Raw genomic sequence first — 23,298 nt, forward strand, 5'->3', positions numbered from 1 at the left:
AGTATGAGATTAGACTCTATAGGCATATAAATAGTAAACGTGTAGTAAGAGGTGGGGTGAGGCTGATTAGCAACCAAAAAGGAGACTTACGCATGGAGGCAGAGGGCATGGCTGAGGTACTAAATGAGTACTTTGCATCTGTCTTTACCAAGGAAGAAGATGCTACCAAAGTCATAGTGAAAGAGGAGGTAGTTGAGATACGGGATAAAAATTGATAAAGAGGAGGCACTAGAAAGGCTGGCTGTACTTAAAGTAGATAAGTCAGCAGGACCGGGTGGGATGTATCCTAGGATGCTGAGGGAGGTAAGGGTGGAAATTGCGGAGGTACTGGCTATAATCTTCTGATTCTCCTTAGATACGGGGGTGGTGCCAGAGGACTGGAGAATTGCAAATGTCACACCCTTGTTCAAAAAACAGTGTAAGGATAAACCCAGCAACTACAGACCAGTCAGTTTAACTTCCATTCTGACGAAGGGTCACAGACCTGAAATGTTAACTCTGTTTCTCTCTCCACGGATGCTGCCTGGCCTGCTGAGTGTTTCCAGCATTTTCTGTTGTTATTTCAGATTTCTAGCATCCGCAGTATTTTGCTATTGTATTAGTTTAACTTCGGAAGTGGGGAAGCTTTTAGAAACGATAACTCAGGTCAAAATTAACAGTCACTTGGACTTAAAGAAAGCCAGTACGGATTTGTCAAAGGCAAATCGTGCTTACCTAACTTGACTGAGTTTTTTGATGAGGTAACAGAGAGGGTTGATGAGGGCAATGCGGTTAAGAACATAAGAACATAAGAAATAGAAGCAGGAATAGACATTATGGCCCCTAGAGCCTGCTCCGCCATTAAATAAGATCGTGGCTGATCATCGACCTCAACTCCACTTTCCCGCCCGATCTCCATATTCCTTGATTCCCCTAGAGTCCAAAAATCTATCTATCTCAGCCTTGAACCTACTCAAAGACTCAGCATCCACAGCCCTCTGATCTGGTGTACGTAGACTTTCAAAGGGCGTTTGACAAAGTGCCACATAATAGGCTTGCCAGCAAAGTTGAAGTCCATGGAATAAAAGGAACAGTGGCAGCATGGATACAAAATTGGCTAAGTGACAGGAAGCAGAGCGTAGTGGTGAACGGTTGTTTTTCGGACTGCAGGAAGGTAGACAGTAGTGTTCCCCAGGGGTCGGGACCACTGCTTTTCTTGATATATACTAATGACTTGGACTTGGGCACAATTTCAAAATTTGCAGATGACACAAAACTTGGGAGTATAGTGAACAGTGAGGAGGATAGTGATAGACTTCAAGAGGACATAGGCAGGCTGGTAGAATGGGCGGACACGTGGCTGATTAAATTTAATGCAGGAAAATGTGAAGTGATACATTTTGGTCGGAAGAACGAGGAGAGGCAATATAAACTAAAGGGTACAATTCTAAAGGGGATGCATGAACAGAGAGACCTGGGGGTATATGTGCACAAATCATTGAAGGTGGCAGGGCAGGTTGAGAGAGCGGCTAAAGAAGCATACAGGATCCTGGGCTTCATAAATAGAGGCATAGAGTACAAAAGCAAGGAAGTTATGATGAACCTTTATAAAACACTGGTTTGGCCTCAACTGGAGTATTGTGTCCAATTCTGGGCACCGCACTTCAGGAAGGATGTGAAGGCCTTAGAGAGGGTACAGAAAAGATTTACGAGAATGGTTCCAGGGATGAGGGACTTCAGTTACATGGATAGACTGGAGAAGCTGGGGTTGTTCTCCTCAGAGCAGAGAAGGTTGAGAGGAGATTTGATAGAGGTGTTCAAAATCATGAGGGGGTCTAGACAGAGTAGATAGAGAGAAACTGTTCCCATTGGTGGAAAGGTCGAGAAGCAGAGGAGAGGACACAGAGTTAAGCTGATTGGCAGAAGAACTAAAGATGACGAGGAAAAACTTTTTTACGCAGTGAGTGGTTATGATCTGGAATGCACTGCCTGAAAGGGTGGTGGAGGCAGATTCAATTGTGGCTTTCAAAAGGGAACTGGATAAGTATCTGAAGGAAAAAATTTTGCAGGGCTACGGGGAAAGGGCGGGGGAGGGGGACTAGCTGAAGTGCTCTTGCAGAGAGCCGGCACTGGATCGACGGGCTAAATGGCCTCCTTCTGTGCTGTAACCATTCTATGATTCAGGGGATGTGCCAGAGGACTGGAGAACCGCTAATGTAGTACCATTATTCAAGAAGGGTAGTAGGGAAAAACCGGGGAACTACAGGCCAGTGAGCCTAACATCAGTGGTAGGAAAATTACTGGAAAAAATCCTGAGGGACAAAATTTGTCTCCACTTGGAGAGGCAAGGATTAATCAGGGATAGTCAACATGGCTTTGTCAAGGGAAGATCATGTCTGACTAATTTGATTGAATTTTTTGAGGGGGTGACTAGGTGTGTGGATGAGGGTAACGCAGTGGATGTGGTATACATGGATTTCAGTAAGGCCTTCGATAAAGTCCCGCACAGGAGACTGGTCAAGAAGGTAAGAGCCCATGGAATCCAGGGTGCCTTGGCACATTGGATACAAAACTGGCTTAGTGGCAGAAGGCAGAGGGTGATGGTCGAAGGTTGTTTTTGTGACTGGAAACCTGTGGCCAGTGGGGTACCACAGGGATCGGTGCTGGGTCCCTTGCTGTTTGTGGTCTACATTAATGACTTGGATATGAATGTAAAGGGTATGATCAGTAAATTCGCGGATGATACTAAAATTGGTAGGGTGGTAAATAGCGAGGAGGGTAGCCTCAGTCTGCAGAACGATATAGATGGGTTGGTCAGATGGGCGGAACAGTGGCAAATGGAATTTAACCCGGAAAAGTGCGAGGTGATGCACTTTGGGGGGTCTAACAAGGCAAGGGAATACACAATGAAGGGAAAGACCCTAGGCAAGACGGAGGGTCAGAGGGATCTGGGTGTGCAGGTACACAGATCCCTGAAGGCGGCGGAACAGGTGGATAAGGTGGTAAAAAAGGCATATGGGATACTTGCCTTCATTAGCCGAGGCATTGAATATAAGAGCAAGGAGGTTATGATGGAGCTGTATAAAACACTGGTTAGGCCACAGCTGGAATACTGTGTGCAGTTCTGGTCGCCACACTACAGGAAAGATGTGATCGCGTTAGAGAGGGTGCAGAGGAGGTTCACCAGGATGTTACCAGGGCTGGAGCGCTTCAGCTATGAAGAGAGACTGGGCAGATTGGGTTTGTTTTCCTTGGAGCAGAGGAGGCTGAGGGGGGACATGATTGAGGTGTACAAAATTGTGAGGGGCATAGATAGGATGGATGCTGAGGAGCTTTTCCCCTTAGTAGAGGGGTCAATAACTAGGGGGCATAGATTCAAGGTAAAGGGCGGGAGGTTTAGAGGGGATTTGAGAAAGAACTTTTTCACCCAGAGGGTGGTTGGAGTCTGGAACTCACTGCCTGAAAGGGTTGTGGAGGCAGAAACCCTCACAACATTTAAGAAGCATTTGGATGAGCATTTGAAATGCCATAGCATACAAGGCTACGGGCCAAATGCTGGAATATGGGATTAGATTAGACAGGGCTTGATGGCCGGCATGGACACGATGGGCCGAAGGGCCTCTATCCGTGCTGTATTACTCTATGACTCTATGACTTCCAAATCATTTATGTATATTAAAACCAGCAACAAGCTGAGCACTAAGCCGTGACCTACTCCACTAGTTATTTCCTTCATTGCTTATCCCGCTCCACATACCATCCTTTGCTTCCTGTTTCAACCAATTTTCAGTCCATTTCAGAAGCACTTCACCTATAGTGTGCCTTCCAGCCTAGTTGGCCAATCGTCTATCTGGTACTTTATCAAAAGCTTTGCTGGAATCAGCTGTGACTCACTTAAGCGTCAGCTGTGGCTCGGTTGGTAGAATCCTCACCTCTGAATTAGGAAGGTTGTGGGTTCAAGTCCCACTCCAGAGACTTGAGCACAAAAATCTAGGCTGACACTCCAGTGCAGTACTGAGGGAGTGCTCCACTGTCGGAGGTGCCATCTTTTGGATGAGACGTTAAACCGAGGCTATGTCTGATCTCTCAGGTGGACGTAAAAAATCCCATGACACTATTTCGAAGAAGAGCAGGGGAGATATCCCCGGTGTCCTGGCCAATATTTATCCCTCAATCAACATTACTAAAAACTGATTATCTGGTCATTATCATATTGTTGGTTGTGGGAGCTTGCTGTGCGCAAAGTGGTTGCTGTCATGAATCTTACCATTCATGTAGAAATGACTCATGAGATAACACTGGTGTAAGATTCGCGAAATTTTCATTAAATAATCACGTAGGAAAATAGGGTTAATAAAACAGCTTTATTGACCAAAAGAAGCTTATACAGAGAAACCTTTGATAAAAGGGCACACAAAATGGCCACCAGACCTCGTGACCAGCTTCTGGGACCATTTGAATTTCTGTTACTGCAAGCCAGACAGGCTTGTGGATTGAGGGCATTAAAAGCCCGCGAAAACCAGTTTCGGGAAGCCGAAACTCATGGAACTGAGCATACATATTGATTAGATTATAAGTACAGGACAGATTTGGGTGGCAGGATGAGACCCATCAAGAAATGGGCGGACAATTGAACGAACGCTTAAACCCATTACACTGTGCAAAGAGAAGCCGTTTAACAGCCATCCAGGGCAATCTCCAGACCGATCAATATACAAACCAAGTTACGGTAACAAAGCAAAGACATTATCAGCCCAGGAAGGCCAGTTAAGCTATCACCGACTCCCGTTATGAAGACAAAACACCCCTGCAGAGAGGTCTGCCCGCCAAAATTATTACAAAGACAGGACTATGATTTGGCGGGAGATAAGAATGTTCCAAAAGTATAACTGTGGATTGAGTAAAGTCCATCAAAAGAGTTCGACTTCGGTTAAAACGCTTCGGGACAGACTCCATCGGGGCTTCAGACAAGCACTTCGGTTCGGAACGTGTTCGGGGATCGGCCAGGCAAGGCCCGGCCACGACGAGAAGACGACGAGAAGAATTCGGCTTGGAAGCCAGCTCGGCCAGGCAAGGCCCGGCCACGACGGGAAGACGACGAGGGAGGCCCGGGTACTTTTGTCGGGAGATCATCGACGACCCAGGCCAGAGAAGAAGACACTCAGGTCCCGGAGTGTGCATCCAGTTCAACATCACATCGGTAACGGATGCTCCAGTTCTTCTTTAACATCACATCGGTAACGGATTCATCCGTGTGCATCCAGTTCTTAAAAATCACATCGGAAACGGATCCATCCGTGGCGAGCGCTCACCAAGGCTGTACCGGCTGCCTACATCGCAGGAGAACCAAGAGGAAAACAAGCTACGCCAGAAGCTTCCAAACCCACGTGACGACGGAAAGCTGTGTCGAAAGGCTGCAAAGCCTTTTTCGCAATTCTTAAAGTGGTGAGCATGATCCCGAGTCCCTCAAATCGAAACTTAGTTAGGTTTAGGGGAGGGGGTTAAGGGTAATTGTAATGTGTTACCCCTTTCACGATGTGCCGTGTGTTCCCCATTTCTATAGAGTTAAGTTTATAGATGTGTGCATGCTTGTAGTTGCTTTAATCTGTGCTTATGACATGTATTTTATAATGCTGCAAACTGTTCAATAAAGGCATCCATTTCGTGCTATTCGACCTGGTCTATTGAGTTTTTTCTGCACTACAGCTCCCTGCACCTAAGTCCAAGGTCTAGAACCGTAGGGGCGAGTGGGTCGAACCACTCACGGGTAATTATTGCAAGAAGCCTGGCAGGAGACCAGAGCAAGCAAGAGAAACCCCCTACACTGGGCGACCAACTGGTGGCGCCGTCCAGTGTTATCTCATGAGTCATTTCTACATGAATGGTAAGATTCATGACAGTTGCTGCATTTCGTACATTACAACAGTGACTACACTTCAAAAAGTACTTCATTGACTGTAAAGTGCTTTGGGGCGCCTGGCGGTCGTGAAATGCGCTATATAAATGCAAGTCTTTCTTTCTTCTACCTCCCATAAAGCCACGCTGGCTCCATCTCATAGTTCTGTTCTACTCCAGATGGCTCATCATTCATTCCTTCAGGATGCCCTTCAGTACTTTCCCTACATTGTGGGCAGGATTTTCACTGGGCCGTGGAGGCAGGATTGGAGGCGTGTGGGAGGTTAAAATCCCGAAATCAGGGGGCACAAACCCATCCCGCCCACAACCCGCCTCCATGCCAGTTTCAAAGGAGGCGGGTACCTGACCCGCACTGGGACCCGCCTCCCCGAGGCGGGAAGGGGATTAGTGCCAATTAACTGCCTGTTAACAGGTAGTTAACAGGCAGTTTTTAACCTAATCCTTATTTTTATTCTTGAAGTGTGGGATTCCCGACGGCTCCAAACCATGCCAAGTTAGCGAGGCGGGCCGTCGGGCTGAAAGGCTTGGAGGGGTCGAGATGTCCGGTGTTCAGGTGAGTGATGGGTGCATGAGTGCAGAGGTAAGTGTGTTTGGTGTGTGTAAAGTGTTTAAAGAAGTTTTACTTACATGTACTTACCTTTACAGCCTTCCTTCCTTCAGGTCTCGAGAGTCCCTCATCTCACCGGCACAGAAAGCAGAATGGCCGCGATCTGTCAAAAATTGCAGCATTCAGCTTTCTGTTCCGGAGAGATCTCTAAATCATCCTGAGAGGAAGGAATTAACTTGGAGTACAGATTGTCAGTGTTTGACAGCTTCAAACAGCTGTCAAACGCTGACATTTCATCTGTCAAAAGGTCTTGACAGATGAAATATCAATCTGTGGCATCACCTGTTGCCGGGTGGCCCTTAATTGGCCTGCTGAGCCCGCTGGGCGGGCTCAACAAGGTCAATCAAGTGAAAATCGCGTGGGTTGGCTACAACTCGATGGAGGCGGGACTACAACCCCGAAAGTTGTAGTCCCGCCTCCTACCCGTCTCCTCAATGAAAATCCAGCCCACTGTATGTCAGGCTGACCAGCCTGTAATTCCCTGAGTTATCTCTTTGCCCCTTTTTATGGGTGGACATCACATTCCCTTTTCTCCAATTCTCTGGCAGATGTTGAGTATAACTAGAATTTAAGTAATAAAGCCACACCTCACTATGCTATCAATGCAATTTCTTGCTTTCACATGTCAGAAGGTTTTTTTATTCAGAATTGTTGTTTTTTTTGCTGTCAACTTTTTTGAAGTAGATTGCCATTCTTTGCCAGTTTTCTAGGTTGGCATGTGCGAGTTATGTTTGCCTACCAAAAGCTGAACGTATATACACCAGTTCATACTTTTAGCATAATTTGTTTGCCATTTTGTTATTGAGGAAGGAGCTATTGAGTAATACAATTAAATAGATCATTTCTAGTAAGATGCATGATGAAATTGATCTTATTATGATAAACAGGGTCAATTTTGCTCATTTACTCCTTGCTCCTTGAATTTTTAAAAAAGGGAACCATGCTTACTGAAATAGTTTGTACATCTGGATTTTGGATCTTAATATCCGTGTAGGTGACAGTCATAATAGGAGGAAATATCTTTCCTTGTAGAGTGTTAGGCACAAGGTTGATACTGCAATAAGATGTCAATAAGATAACATTAAAATCTATTTGGATATTTTAATTATAATTCAATTATAAACTCTTATCATTTTAATAATAAATTACAACTATTCTTTCCTTTAAAGTTACAGAATAAATTAGTTGACTGAAATCCTAATGGCAGTGTCGATTACTCCAACAGTTAAGGAAATACTTACGTTTATATATCTCCTTGAAAACTGGTTTCCTGACCCTTAGTAGAGTGAAATCCAAATTCTTGAGATCATACAATGGCAACATGTTCCCATAAAGGTCAAGAGTGGTTCCAAAAACCACAGGGAACCTTGGATGTCAGGGGATATACGAGAATGGATTAGGAAAAAAAGGAGGGCTTTTGGTAGATACAAAAGGCTAAAGACGGAGGAAGCCCTAGAGGAGTACAAAAAGTGCAGGGGGATACTTAAAAAAGAAATTAGGAGATCAAGGAGGGGCCATGAAATAACACTGGCGAGCAAAATAAAGGAAAATCCAAAGATGTTTTATAAGTATATTAAGGGTAAGAGGATAACTAGGGAAAAAATAGGGCCCATTAGGGACAAAAGTGGCAATCTGTGTGTGAAGCCGGAAGATGTAGGAGGGGTTCTAAATGAATTTTTTGCATCTGTTTTCACTATGGAGAAGGACGATGTAGACATAGAAATAGGGCGGGGGGACTGTGATATGCTCGAACATATTAACATCGAGAGGGAGGAGGTATTGGCGGTTTTAGCTGGCCTAAAAATGGATAAATCCCCAGGCCCGGATGAAATGTATCCCAGGCTGCTGTGTGGGGCAAAGGAAGAGATTGCGGGGGCTCTAAGACATATATTCAGGACCTCTCTGGCCACAGGGGATGTGCCAGAGGACTGGAGAACCGCTAATGTAGTACCATTATTCAAGAAGGGTAGTAGGGAAAAACCGGGGAACTACAGGCCAGTGAGCCTAACATCAGTGGTAGGAAAATTATTGGAAAAAATTCTGAGGGACAAAATTTGTCTCCACTTGGAGAGGCAAGGATTAATCAGGGATAGTCAACATGGCTTTGTCAAGGGAAGATCATGTCTGACTAATTTGACTGAATTTTTTGAGGGGGTGACTAGGTGTGTGGATGAGGGTAACGCAGTGGATGTGGTATACATGGATTTCAGTAAGGCCTTCGATAAAGTCCCGCACAGGAGACTGGTCAAGAAGGTAAGAGCCCATGGAATCCAAGGTGCCTTGGCACATTGGATACAAAACTGGCTTAGTGGCAGAAGGCAGAGGGTGATGGTCGAAGGTTGTTTTTGTGACTGGAAGCCTGTGGCCAGTGGGGTACCACAGGGATCGGTGCTGGGTCCCTTGCTGTTTGTGGTCTACATTAATGACTTGGATATGAATGTAAAAGGTATGATCAGTAAGTTCGCAGATGATACAAAAATTGGTAGGGTGGTAAATAGCGAGGAGGGTAGCCTCAGTCTGCAGGACGATATAGATGGGTTGGTCAGATGGGCGGAACAGTGGCAAATGGAATTTAACCCGGAAAAGTGCGAGGTGATGCACTTTGGGGGGACTAACAAGGCAAGGGAATACACAATGAATGGAAAGACCCTAGGCAAGACGGAGGGTCAGAGGGATCTGGGTGTGCAAGTACACAGATCCCTGAAGGCGGTGGAACAGGTGGATAAGGTGGTAAAAAAGGCATATGGGATACTTGCCTTCATTAGCCGAGGCATTGAATATAAGAGCAAGGAGGTTATGATGGAGCTGTATAAAACACTGGTTAGGCCACAGCTGGAATACTGTGTGCAGTTCTGGTCGCCACACTGCAGGAATGATGTGATCGCGTTAGAGAGGGTGCAGAGGAGGTTCACCAGGATGTTACCAGGGCTGGAGCGCTTCAGCTATGAAGAGAGACTGGGCAGATTGGGTTTGTTTTCCTTGGAGCAGAGGAGGCTGAGGGGGGACATGATTGAGGTGTACAAAATTATGAGGGGCATAGATAGGATGGATGCTGAGGAGCTTTTCCCCTTAGTAGAGGGGTCAATAACTAGGGGGCATAGATTCAAGGTAAAGGGCGGGAGGTTTAGAGGGGATTTGAGAAAGAACTTTTTCACCCAGAGGGTGGTTGGAGTCTGGAACTCACTGCCTGAAAGGGTTGTGGAGGCAGGAACCCTCACAACATTTAAGAAGCATTTGGATGAGCACTTGAAATGCCATAGCATACAAGGCTACGGACCAAATGCTGGAATATGGGATTAGATTAGACAGGGCTTGATGGCCGGCGCGGACACGATGGGCCGAAGGGCCTCTATCCGTGCTGTATTACTCTATGACTCTATGACTTATAAATCCCTTCATAGCCTCACACCACCACTTCTTTGCAACTTCCTCCAACCCTGCATCGCAGCCCTTGCCCTTTGGTCTCTTGACTCTGATTTCTTGTGTAATCCCTTCCCTAATCAAGGCACAGCCTGGAACTATCTTGTTTTTTCTCTCTGGAATTCCCCTGCTTAATCCCTCTGCTTTGCAAGCTCTCACCCCACCTTCAAAAGCCTCCTTAAAACTTAAATAACAACAGAAAATGCTGGAAAAACTCAGCAGGTCAGGCAACATCCGTGGCCATATTTTCAGTCATCGCCCCTAACTCTACGAACACTGCACGGTCTATTTCTCCTCTGTGAAGTGTCTTGAGACTTTAACTGCATTAAAGGTGCAATATAAATGCAAGTTATTGTTGTTGTGTATCAGGAAATGGCATCATCCCAATAGTTGCAATTGGTATCAGGATGCAAGCTCCATGTGCAGATCCTGCTCTGACTGAAACTATGGAAACAGCCATTTCACAACAGTGGGAAAATCTTTGACACAAGCTTTCAATGGCTGAACTGTACTTTAAGGAAGTAATTTGATGGGAGCAAGGGAACCAGTGCCTTATTTCCTGAAAGAATACTAGTGCCAATGACCTGGTATTATCAGTGCTACATTTGGCGGTTACTTAGGGCTCGATTTTAATTCCCGAGGCAGGTTGGAATCGGATTGCGTGGTGGGCGGGTTCCGGAGCTGCTTCCGGTGGGATCAGCTGCTGATGTCTGATTTTGATTCAATGAGCTTGTTGATTTTAATGAAGCTCGCTGGCCGGTCCAATGTGTGTGATCGGGTCATCATAGCAGCTGCTTTTAAAGCTGCCATTCAGCCTAAGCCTTTCTCTTGTGGATTCCTGAACTCATTGATATTGATTTATATGCAATGACTTCTTCCAGAGGCAAGGCAGCTCCTCGTTTTAATGATGACTCCCTCCATGCTCTTGTGGATGCTGTCAGAGGGCGCAGGGAGATTCTCTTCCCTCCCGATGGCCGGAGCAAGCCTCGTCAGCAGACCAAGGCAGCCTGTCTGCGCATTGTTCAGGTGAGCGCAAGGTCCACATATGCATGCTCTTGGGTCCAGTGCCAAAAAAGATTTAAAGATCTTGTGTGAACATCAAAAGTGAGTATCCCATCAACTTGCCTTCACTCTGCTTCCCTTCTCTTCTCATCACCAGCACTCTGCGATGTAAGCCTCCTCCTTCACATCCCACCTTGCTCTTACTTCCCTTGCACCCTTTCCTATCCATCTCTGTCTCTGCACTAAATCACTTCAGCATCCTGCCTATGCACCCCTTAGACTCGCTCTCACTGTCATGCAGTGACAACAACTAACAATGTACAGGGAGCTAGCTTCCTCTTGGCACCTTACCCGATCTTCGTCTCCCTCAAAACTTCTTTGGTAGGGATTATTCACACTCACTCCATCACTGTGGCTGAAACACCACTTGTGTCCTTCCTTGCGGGAAAAGGTAGCCCACAGTAAGAGGGAGAGAGCAATGACTGGAGGAGGAACACCTAACCTAGCTACATTGACCAGTGCTGAGGTGGCTGCATACGAGATTGTTGGAGGTGGCGAGGATCTGGAAGTGGGCGATGGAGAGACGGGCACACTAGAGGAAGCTGGTGACATAATAGAGTTTCATCCCTCTCAGAATGCAATGGTATATGATGTTCATAGAGAATCGCATTGTATCATCTGCTCAAAAGGATGTGACCGTTACATCAATATCAGATGTTTAAATCATGCCTTTACTCTCCCACAGGACCATTGAGCGCCACCCTCCCCACGATCCAGGACGAAGAGCCGGACAAATCCTCAGAGGAACCTGAAGCCTCTGCGGGAGCAGCGTCACCAGGACTCAGCGCACCCAGCACCAACGCAGCAATGCACACCTCGGTGGGGCCCTCGTGAGTTAGTGTAATGTTGCCACCTGGTCTATCACAGCGCACAAGTGAGCATCAGCAGATGGTGGAGACAGCGACAGCAGTGGAGAGTCCTCAGAGGAGCATGCAGACGCTGTGCCTCTGGGGTTATCCAGAAAAAGATCGTCTCGGGAAATACATGAATAAGTGCAGGAGTCTCTGGAAGGGTTTGCCTCCAGGGTTAGTGCGAGTGTGGAGAGAATGGAGGAGTCAATCTGTAACATCAGCACTGCCGTGGTGGAGGCAATGGCGCATGAACACACCACCATGAATAGGATTGCAACCTCTGTGGAAAGGCTGGCTACCTCAGTGGAAAGGATGGCTACCGCCATGGAGGAAATAAGTCACCAGAATCAGGAAAACATGGTGACTGTTCAAAATAGAATATCATCTCTGAAGGAGAGTTAGGCAGCTATTGAGCAGAGAGGCCAGAGCTTCATGGACGTCCTTTTGATGAGAACATTTCACTGACTGGATTTCACTTGTTGTATTTGGTTATGTGACAAATAAAATTGAAATAAATTGAAATAAACTGCTGGAGCAGATACGGATCCTCATGGTTCCCCTGATGTGCAGCAGGGTGTTCTCCAGCCACTTGCCAGCACTGAGGTGCAGCTGACCCATGAGAGGGATGTTGTTGGCAGGACAGAAGGAAGTATGGGCTCCTCTCAGAGCGCTCACACGACCATGCCACTGCGGAGCCCTCGGTCAGAGACCCACTTTGTGGAGACAACTGAGATGGCGGTTTCAGCCCCTGCACAGCCGCAGGAAGAGCAGACTGTCGAAGAGCCCTCCCAGGCTCTCAAACCCAGAGGACACTCACCAAAGGCGACTAAGCAGGCGCAGCATCCTAGTCAGCAAGGTGCCTCTACATCTGCTGAAGCCACAGGGGAAGCACGCGTAAGAGAAAGATTAAGCACCTATAGTCACAAGGGGATTCACTTGGGTGATTTGTCTTTTTTTTTTCTGACTGTTGTTGGTTTATTATCCTTTTGTGATGTGTAAAAAAGAAATTATGGCAAACAGTTGATTGTGTGGCCTATGTGTTTTGGGAAATTTCAAAAATGCATTGAGGGCTATGGGTGACTTGCTTTTGTAATGCTGATGGTAAAAGTGATAGGAAATAACGGTATAGCAGAGATGAAGTATGATGTTGGACAAATGTCGCCTGCAATTACAGAGCCATATGGTAGTAACCTATGGTTGAAGAGTAAGCTTATGCTAATGTGGCATAGCAGTATGCATACCCAGGTTGACGGGCAGCAGTGAACTGGAGGGATGCTACAGTACATAGAAACATAGAAGATAGGAGCAGGAGTAGGCCATTTGGCCCCTCGAGCCTGCTCCGCCATTTAATGAGATCATGGCTGATCATCCAAATTCAGTACCCTGTCCCTGCTTTCTCCCCATATCCCTTGATCCCTTTAGCCTTAAGAAATATATCTAACTCCTTCTTGAATATATTTAATGAATTGGCCTCAACTGCCTTTTGTGGTAGAGAATTCCACAGGTTCACCACTCTCTGGGTGAAGAAATCCCTCCTCATCTCTGTCCTAAATGGCTTACCACTTATCTTTAGACTGTGACCCCTGGTTCTGGACTCCCCCGCCATCAGGAACATCCTTCCTGCATCTAGTCTGTCTAGTTCTGTTAGAATTTTATAAGTTTCAATGAGATCCCCTCTCATTCTTCTAAACTCCAGCGAATATAAGCCCAATCAACCCAACCTCTCCTCATACGTCATTCCTGCCATCCCAGGTATCAGCCTGGTGAATCTTCGCTGCACTCCTTCCATGGCAAGAACATCCTTCCTCCGATAAGGTGACCAAAACTGCACACAATACTCAAGGTGTGGTCTCACCAAGGCCCTGTACAACTGCAAGACATCCTTGCTCCTGTACTCGAATCCTCTCGCTATGAAGGCCAACATACCATTTGCCTTCTTAACTGCCTGCTGCACCTGCATGCTTACCTTCAGTGACTGGTGCACAAGGACACCAAGGTCTCGTTGTACTTCCCCTTCTCCCAATCTATTGCCGTTCAGATAATAATCTGCCTTCCTGTTTTTGCCACCAAAGTGGATAACCTCGCATTTATCCACATTGGGCAGATGCATGGCAGATGCAGTATAATCACCCAACCTGTCCAAAGCATACTGGAGTTTCTCAGCATCCACCTCACAGCACACACGCCCACCCAGCTTTGTGTCATCTGCAAACTTGGAGATATTACATCTAGTTCCCTCATCTAGATCATTAATATATATTGTGAATAGCTGGGGTCCTAGCACCGATCCCTGTGGTACCCGACTAGCCACTGCCTGCCACTCGGAAATAAACCCGTTTATTCCAACTCTTTGCTTCCTGTCTGCCAACCAGTTCTCTATCCAAGTCAGTACCTTACCCCCCAATCCCAAGTGCTTTAACTTTACACGCTAATCTCTTATGCGGGACCTTATCGAAAGCCTTCTGAAAGTCCAAATACACCACATCCACTGGTTCTCCCTTATCTATTCTACCAGTTACATCCTCAAAAAATTCCAATAGATTAGTCAAGCACGATTTACCTTTTGTAAATCCATGCTGACTTTGTCCGATCCTGTCACTGTTTTCCAAGTGCTCTGCTATTACATCTTTTATAATGGACTCTAGCATTTTTCCCATTACCGATGTCAGGCCTACCAGTCTATAATTCCCTGTTTTCTCTCTACCACCTTTTTTGAATAGTGGGGTTACATTAGCTACCCTCCAATCCATGGGAACTGTTCCAGAGTCTATAGAATTTTGGAAGATGACCAGCAATGCATCTACTATTTCTAGGGCCACTTCCTTAAGTACCCTAGGATGTAGATTATCAGGCCCTGGATTTATCGGCCTTCAATCCCGTCAATTTCCCTAACACCATTTCCCTACAAATACTGATTTCATTCAGTTCCTCCCTCTCATTAGACCCTATGTTCCCTGACATCTCTGGGAGGTTATTTGTGTCCTCCTTTGTGAAGACAGAACCAAAGTATGTAATTAGTCTGCCATTTCTTTGTTCCCCATTATAAATTCCCCTGATTCTGACTGCAAGGGACCTACGCTTGACTTCACCAATCTTTTTCTCTTCACATATCTATAGAAGCTTTTACATAAGAACATAAGAAATAGGAGTAGGAGTAGGCCAATCGGCCCCTCGAGCCTTCTCCACCATTCAATAAGATCATGGCTGATCTGATCCTAACCTCAAATCTTCTATCACTCTCCATCCACCCGAACCCATGTGATCTCCCGGGAGAGGCGAAAAACCAGATAAAAAACCCAATGGCCAATTTGGGAGAAAAAAATCTGGGAAATTCCTCTCCGACCCATCTAGGCGATCGAAACTCGTCCAGGAGATCACTCTGTCCCTATATTTTCTACAGTACTTACCTTCTGTAAAGGCGATCTCCACCCCACCCAGGAACAGGAATAAAACCATCTCCTGAAATCTAACACAGAATTAGAACACAGTAGGAGCAGAACCAGGCTACACGGCCCCTGGGCCCACTCCACTACCCACAGGGCCATGACCATTCCGAACCTAGACTCATGTCCAATTTCCTGCCCGCTCCCCGTAACCCTTAATTCCCTTTACTTCTAGGAAACTATCTATTTCTGTTTTAAATTTATTTAATGATGTAGCTTCCACAGCTTTCTGGGGCAGCAAATTCCACAAACCTACCACCCTCTGAGTGAAGAAGTTTCTCCTCATCTCAGTTTTGAAAGAGCAGCCCCTTATTCTAAGATTATGCCCCCTAGTTCTAGTTTCACCCATCATTGGGAACATCCTCACCGCATCCACCCGATCAAGCCCCTTCACAATCTTATATGTTTCAATAAGATCGCCTCTCATTCTTCTGAACTCCAATGAGTAGAGTCCCAATCTACTCAACCTCTCCTCATATGACCACCCCCTCATCCCCGGGATTAACCGAGTGAACCTTCTTTGTACTGACTCGAGAGCAAGTATGTCTTTTCTTAAGTATGGACACCAAAACTGTATGCAGTATTCCAGGTGCGGTCTCACCAATACCTTGTACAACTGCAGCAATACCTCCCTGTTTTTATATTCTATCCCCCTAGCAATAAAAGCCAACATTCCATTGGCCTTCTTGATCACTTGCTGCACCTGAATACTAACTTTTTGAGTTTCATGCACCAGGACCCCCAGATCCCTTTGTACTACAGTACTTTCCAGTTTCTTGCCATTAAGATAATAACTTGCTCTATGATTTTTCCTGCCAAAGTGCATAACCTCACACTTTCCAGTATTGTATTCCATCTGCCAAATCTCTGCCCACTTACTTAGCCTGTCTATGTCCCTTTGCAGGTTTTTTATGTCCTCCTCACTCACTACTTTCCATCCCATCTTTGTATCATCTGCAAACTTTGATATGTTACACTCGGTCCCCTCCTCCAAATCATTAATATAGATTGTAAAGAGTTGGGGACCCAGCACTGACCCCTGCGGAACACCACTAATTACTGGTTGCCAGTCTGAGAACGAACCATTTATCCCAACTCTCTGCTTTCTGTTAGAGAGCCAATCCTCCACCCACGCCAGAATATTACCACCATCCCGTGATTTTTTATCTTGAGCAATAATCTTTTGTGTCAGTTTACAGTCAGTTTTTATGTTCCCTGCCAGCTTACTCTCATACTCTATTTTTCCCCTCTTAATTAATCCCTTTGCCCTCCATTGCTGAATCCTAAACTGCTCCCAATCCTCAGGTTTGCTGCTTTTTCTGGCCAATTCATATGTCCTCTCCTTGGATCTTATGCTATCCATAATTTCCCTTGTTACTGGTCACAACAGGGCATGCGAGGCGCCCCTCGTCCTCCTCCTACTCCTCTTCCCAGGAAGATCTGCGCTGAGCCATGCATCTGCTACTCATTTGATTATGAGGACCAGGATGAGAGGGCATAAATTTTTCCCATCCCCTTGCTATAGATTTCATTTGAAGCAACAAGCTTGCAAGCGCACGGTCGAAGTGGCCTGAAATTATTCCATTCATGTCACACTGCAGACGAGTGTCAGCTTGAACAGTCACAAGGTCAGTAGATGTGCAAAATCTTATCCCGTACCTACAACAGCAAAGTTATTGCATTTGAATGTCAGCCTTGTTTCAGGGGTGCTTTTAAAGTGCTGCACCAATGCATACAAATCATGTCCTCCAGCAACTCATCTCCTTGAACCTGACCTGTTACTGACAAGTCGGTAAACAGGAGCCAGAAGCAGAAAAATGGGAAACCACTATCAAAATAGGATTAGCAAGGCAGTTAACAGGCTGTTAACTGCGTTAACTACTGTCCCACTGGTTCCAGTCGGGTCAGTTTGGGAGCGGCTGAACAGACACTCACGAAAATCGGGTGGGGCGGGATGGAGGCGGGTTGGGTGTCTGAAGCCATTTATTCTGATTTTCGCTACAGACCCGCCTCCTCAGTGCTATTAAAATCGAGCCCTTAGTGTCAGAACTGACTTGGACTGATTCCAGCTTGTAAACTGTAAACAACTGAGCCTGCAGCAGGTGGTGAAAGAACCAACATGAGCGAAAAACCTACTTGACCTCGTCCTCACCAATCTACCTGTCGCAGAGGCATTTGTCCAGGACAGTATTGGTAGCAGTGAACACTGCACAGTTCTTGTGGAGACAAAGTCCCATCTTCACACTGAGGACACCCTCCATCGTATTGTGTGGCACTGCCACCGTGCTAAATGGGATAGATTCAGAACAGATCTAGCAGCTCAAAACTGGGCATTCATGAGGCGCTGTGGGCCATCAGCAGCAGCAGAATTGTATTCCACCACAATCTGTAACCTCATGGCCCGGCATATCCCTCATTCTACCATTAACATCAAGCCAGGTGGCCAACCCTGATTCAACAAGGAGTGTAGAAGAACATGCAGCACCATGTGTACCTAAAAATGAGGTGCCAACCTGGGGGAGCTGCAACACAGGACTACATGCATGCTGAACAACGGAAGTAGCATGCTATAGTTAGAGCTAAGTGATCCTACAATCAACGGATCAGATCAAAGCTCTGCAGTCCTGCCACATCCAGTCGTGAATGGCAATGGACCATTAAACAGCTAATGGGAGGAGGAGACTGCATGAACATCCCCACCCTCAATGATGGCAGAGCCCAGCACGTGAGTGCAAAAGACATGGCTGAAGCATTTGCAACCATCTTCAGCCAGAAGTGCCGAGTGGATGATCCATCTTGGCCTCCTCCTGCAGTCCTCACCATCACAGAAGCCAGTCTTCAGCCACTTAGATTCACACCACGTGATATCAAGAAACGGCTGAGCGCACTGAATACAGCAAAGGCCCCGATGATATACCGGCTGTTGTGCTGAAGACTTGTGCTCCAGAACTAGCCATGCCTCTAGTCATGCTGTTCTAATACAGTTGCAACACTGGCATCTACCCAACAATGTGGAAAACTGCCCAGGTATGTCCTGTCCACAAAAAGCAAGACAAAACCAATCCAGCCAACTACCGCCCCATCAGTCTACTCTCAATCATCAGCAAAGTGATGGAAGGTGTCGTCGATAGTGGTATCAAGCGGCACTTACTCACCAATAACCTGCTCACCAATGCTCAGTTTGGGTTCGGCTAGGACCACTCGGCTCCAGCCTTGGTTTAAACATGGACAAAGAGCTGAATTGCAGAGGTGAGGCGAGAGTGACTGCCCTTGACATCAAGGCAGCATTTGACCGAGTGTGGCATCAAGGAGCCCCAGTAAAATTAAAGTCAATGGGAATTAGGGGGAAAACTCTCCACTGGCTGGAGTCATACCTAGCACAAAGGGAGCTGGTTGTGGTTGTTGGAGGCCAATCATCTCAGCCCCAGGACATCGCTGCAGGAGTTCCTCAGGGCAGTGTCCTAGGCCCAACCACCTTCAGGTGCTTCATCAATGACATTCCTTCCATCATGAGGTCAGAAGTGGGGTTTGTTTGCTGATGATTGCACAGTGTTCAGTTCCATTCGCAACTCCTCAAATAATGAAGCGGTCCGTGCCCGCATGCAGCAAGACCTGGATGACATTCAGGCTTGGGCTGATGAGTGGTAAGTAACATTTGCACCACACAAGTGCCAGGCAATGACTATCCCCAACAAGAGAGCATCTAACCACCTCCCCTTGACAGTCAACGGCATTAGCGTACAAGGTTCACTGTACCATTCTCCCTTTTGTCATTTAATCTCTCCTGCCTTCCACCCTATCACAGACCTTACCTTTTGTTTTCCTACCCTTTCCCTGCCTCTGTACTTGTTTAAAATCTGTTACAACTCTAGCTTTTTCCAGTTCTGACGAAAGGTCATCGACTTGAAACGTTAACTTTGTTTCTCTTTCCACAGATGCTGCTTGAGCTGCTGAGTATTTACAGCATTTTCTGTTTTTATTTCATTGTTTCTGGGGTAAGTCGAAGCCTTGGAGTTTTTTTGTGGCGTTGGCCATTTGGTGTTTGTTTGGGACATCAGCACTGTCTCAGAATTCTTTCCAGTGTGCCTCTGGATTAAATGAGGAAACACTAAGGGGGAAAAATTCAGTATCGCCCTGTTTGGGGCGCCATTAGCGGCCGTGCGCAAGGTTCAGCGCCTGGCGCTAATTATTGCCTCCGACGGCAAACTTGGCTTTTATCGCCCCTAGAGGTGATTGGAGCGCCAAATCAGACGCTTCACACCTGTCTTAAGGCGCAAAGGCCGAGGAGCGAGGCGCTACCTCAGAGCACTGGCGAGGCTCATGTGATGTCAATCAGCAATGGAACACAGACACACTGGTGCCGGACAGTTTTTAAAGGGGAGTTCTGACGAAAGGTCATCGACCTGAAACGTTAACTCTGTTTCTCTCTTCACAGATGCTGCTTCACCTGATGAATTTCTCCAGCATTTTTCTGTTCTTATCTTAAAGGGGAGGGTTGATTTTGCAGTCCATCAACAGCCTGCTCATTGCAGCCTTGAATCTCGGCCTGGAGAGACCTGTACATCAAATCTGCTGGAAAGAACAATAGAGAGTCCCAGGGAAAGAGCTCAGAGTGCAGCCCCCACAGTCTCTTCTAAATAGATACAAGGAAGGGCAAATCAAAATGAACCTGCAAAGTGCTGCTCAGTATGCAAAACTCCTTCACACAGTGTTGAATCTCTCCAGAAGTCTCTCTCTCTCTCTCAGAATGCGTGGTACAAAAATGTCACCAACAAAAAAAGGCAGGAAGCGGTTGCCTTTAAATAGCGCTCCCCCAGTCCCTTCCTGACTGCAAAACGCTCCCCTCAACCTGTCGTTGCTAGCGGCAGGTGGTAAGGCAGGGGACGCCACTCAATATCTGGTCCAGGGTGCTACTGGGGCGTTGCGCACTCGACTGACGCCACGATCTGCCAGCGCAGGAGATCGTGGCGGTACTGTTTAGCGCCTCCGCAAAATGTCTAGTTAATTTCGCGAGCGGCGCAAACATCGCCGCGCCCGGGCGCTAGTTGCTTTGCGCCCCATTAGCGCCCTCTTAAGGCGCTAATGGGAGGCGCAAACAACTGAATTTTTCCCCCTTAGAGCATTAGCCAGATTCCAAAAAGGCTTCAGTCTTTTCTTCGGAAGATTCTAGAAGTCCTCATGAATTGGTAGATTCAGGTTGGCAATGGTTTCATTGTACTCACGAGCTGTATGTGTCTCTCTCTGCATTTTAGGTGGGGGTATATGTCATAGAGGGCAACCATTGTACAGGTGTTCCAGTTATAATTCTCATCGTGGCATTAAGCTGTGCATCCAGAGATTTGGTATGTGACCTGCCTGCCCAGACTGGTGTGCAATACTCAGCGGTCGAGTATACCAGTGCTCAAGTCACTCTTCAATGTGTGTGTGCATCGGCGTTCCATGTTGTGCCCAAGAGCCTTTGAACAATGCCAGCTTTTACCTTTTCACAAATATTTTCCAGATGAGCATTAAAAATCAAGTGGGATAACAACTTTCAAGAGGTGCTCTTGTTATGTGTTATTGATCAACACAACAAATGTCATCAAAAGTTTATTGTACATCAAGTTGTTGATCTCCCGGTATGATTAGTAGGCAACTGTGACTGCTGCTTTCTGAGGAGGCTGAACAGCCAAATATGGCAACCCGCCTTTGCCATCATCTCCATCAGGATGACCTCTAAGGCTATCTCAGTAAAGAGAACTGTCATAAGAAATAGGAGCAGGAGTAGGCCAATCGGCCCCGCGAGCCTGCTCCACCATTCATGGCTGATCCAATCTTGGCCTCAACACCACTTTCCCACTCTCTCCCCATACCCCTTGACTCCCTTGTAGTTCAAATGTCTGTCAATCTCTGCCTTGAATATATTCAATGACTCCGCCTCCACAGCTCTCTGGGATAGAGAATTCCAAAGATTCACGACCCTCTGAGAGAAGAAATTCCTTTGCATCACCATCTTAAATGGGCAACCTCTTATTCTGAAACTATGCCCCCTAGTTCTAGATATCCCCACTAGGGGAAACATCCTCTCTGCATCCACCCTAAATATCCCCCTCAGAATCTTATATGTTTCAATAAGATCACCTCTCATTCTTCTAAACTCCAATGAGTATGGGCCCAACCTTCTTAACCTTTCATCATACGTCAACCCCTTCATCCCAGGAATCAACCTAGTGAACCTTCTCTGCACTGCCTCCAATGCAAGTATATCCTTCCTTAAATATAGAGGCCAAAACTGTACACAGTACTCCAGGTGCGGTCTCACCAGCGCCCTGTAAAGTTGCATCAAAAATTCCCTACTTTTATACTCCATACCCCTTGCAATAAAGGCCAACATTCCATTAGTCTTCCTAATTACTTGCTGTACCTGCATGCTAACTTTTTGTGTTTCATGTACTAGGACCCCCAGATCCCTTTGTACCGCAGCATTTTGTAGTCTCACTCCATTTAAATAATAATTTGCTTTTTCATTTTTCCTTCCAAAGTGGATAACCTCATATTTTCCCACATTATACTCCATCTGCCAAATTTTTGCCCACTCACTTAACCTATCTATATCCCTTTGCAGACGCTTTGGGCAGGATTTTCATTGGGCCGTGGAGGTGGGATTGGAGGCGTGTGGGGGGTTAAAATCCCGAAATCGGGGGGGGGGGGCACAAACCCATCCCGCCCCCAACCCGCCTCCATGCCAGTTTCAAAGGAGGCGGGTACCCGACCCGCACTGGGACCCGCCTCCCCGAGGCGGGAAGGGGGAAGGGGATTAGTGCCAATTAACTGCCTGTTAACAGGTAGTTAACAGGCAGTTTTTAGCCTAATCCCTAGTTTCATTCTTGAAGTGTGGGATTCCCGACGGCTCCAAACCACGCCAAGTTAGCGAGGACCTCTCCAGAATCCAGGGAGTTTTGGTAGATTACAACCAACGCATCCACTATCTCTGCAGCCACTTCTTTTAAGATCCTAGGATGCAGGGCATCAGGTCCAGGGGACTTGTCGGCCTTTAGCCCCATTAGTTTGCCTAGTGCTTTTTCTCTAGTGATAGAGGTTGTTTTAAGTTCCTCCCTCCCTATAGCCCCTTGATTATCTATTATTATTGGGATGTTTTTAGTGTCTTCTGCCATGAAGACCGATCCGAAATAATTGTTTAGAGTCTCTGCCATTTCTCTATTTCCCATTAATTCCCCAGTCTCATCCTTTAAGGGACCAACGTTTACTTTAGCTACTCTCTTCCTTTTTATATATCTGTTGAAGCTCTTACTGTCTCTTTTTATATTATTTGCTAGTTTACTCTCTGTCTTCTCCCTCTTTATAATTTTTTTAGTCATCCTTTGCTGGTTTCTAAAAATGTCCCAATCCTCTGGCCTACCACTAATCTTCACAATATTGTATGCCTTTTCTTTCAATTTGATACCATCCTTAACTTTCTTAGTTAGCCATGGATGGTGCATCCTTCTCATAGAGCCTTTCTTTCTCACTGGAATATATCTTTGCTGAGATTTATGAAACATCTCCTTAAATGTCTGCCATTGCTGATCTACTGTCTTACCCTTTAATCTATTTCCCCAGTCCACTTTAGCCAACTCTGTCCTCATACCCTTGTAATTGCCTTTATTTAAGTTTAGGACACTAGTTTCAGACCCAAGTCTCTCTCCTCCCTAGGAACTGACAGTCACCTTGCCCCTCTCGCATAAAGCTCAGCAATACAAACAGAAATGTAAAATTTTCAGAAGACAGGAAGTGCAGACACGCTATAAGGAGCTTCCTGCCCCTGAATTGCGTCCCCTCCACCGGTTTCCGCTCTCCCAGTGCGTGATGCAGTCTGTACTATGAACACAAGACCCATATTCAAATGATAGCACCGTGGAAAACTGGGATGTTTAGGTTACCATGTGAAAACATGGAATACACTAGCACTGTTTATGTGTCATGAGCTGAATTTCAGCCCCACCCAGAAATTCGGGTCTCCACGGGTGAGTACGCACGGGGT

At 46.4% G+C, this 23,298-nt stretch overlaps 1 protein-coding gene across 1 annotated transcript in view; it reads right to left on the bottom strand.

The window, feature by feature from the left end:
• Positions 1-23,298, bottom strand: part of tmem67 (transmembrane protein 67) — a 495,060-nt gene that overhangs the window by 254,490 nt on the left and 217,272 nt on the right. Inside the window, exon 14 of the mRNA XM_085992667.1 lies at positions 7,451-7,556. Within this exon, the coding sequence (XP_085848793.1) occupies positions 7,451-7,556 (106 nt within the window). The remainder of the gene's footprint in view (positions 1-7,450; positions 7,557-23,298) is intronic.

Source organism: Somniosus microcephalus, chromosome 7, assembly GCF_052327205.1.
Source record: "Somniosus microcephalus isolate GS21.2 chromosome 7, FLI_Smic_1.0, whole genome shotgun sequence".
NCBI lineage: Eukaryota > Metazoa > Chordata > Chondrichthyes > Squaliformes > Somniosidae > Somniosus > Somniosus microcephalus.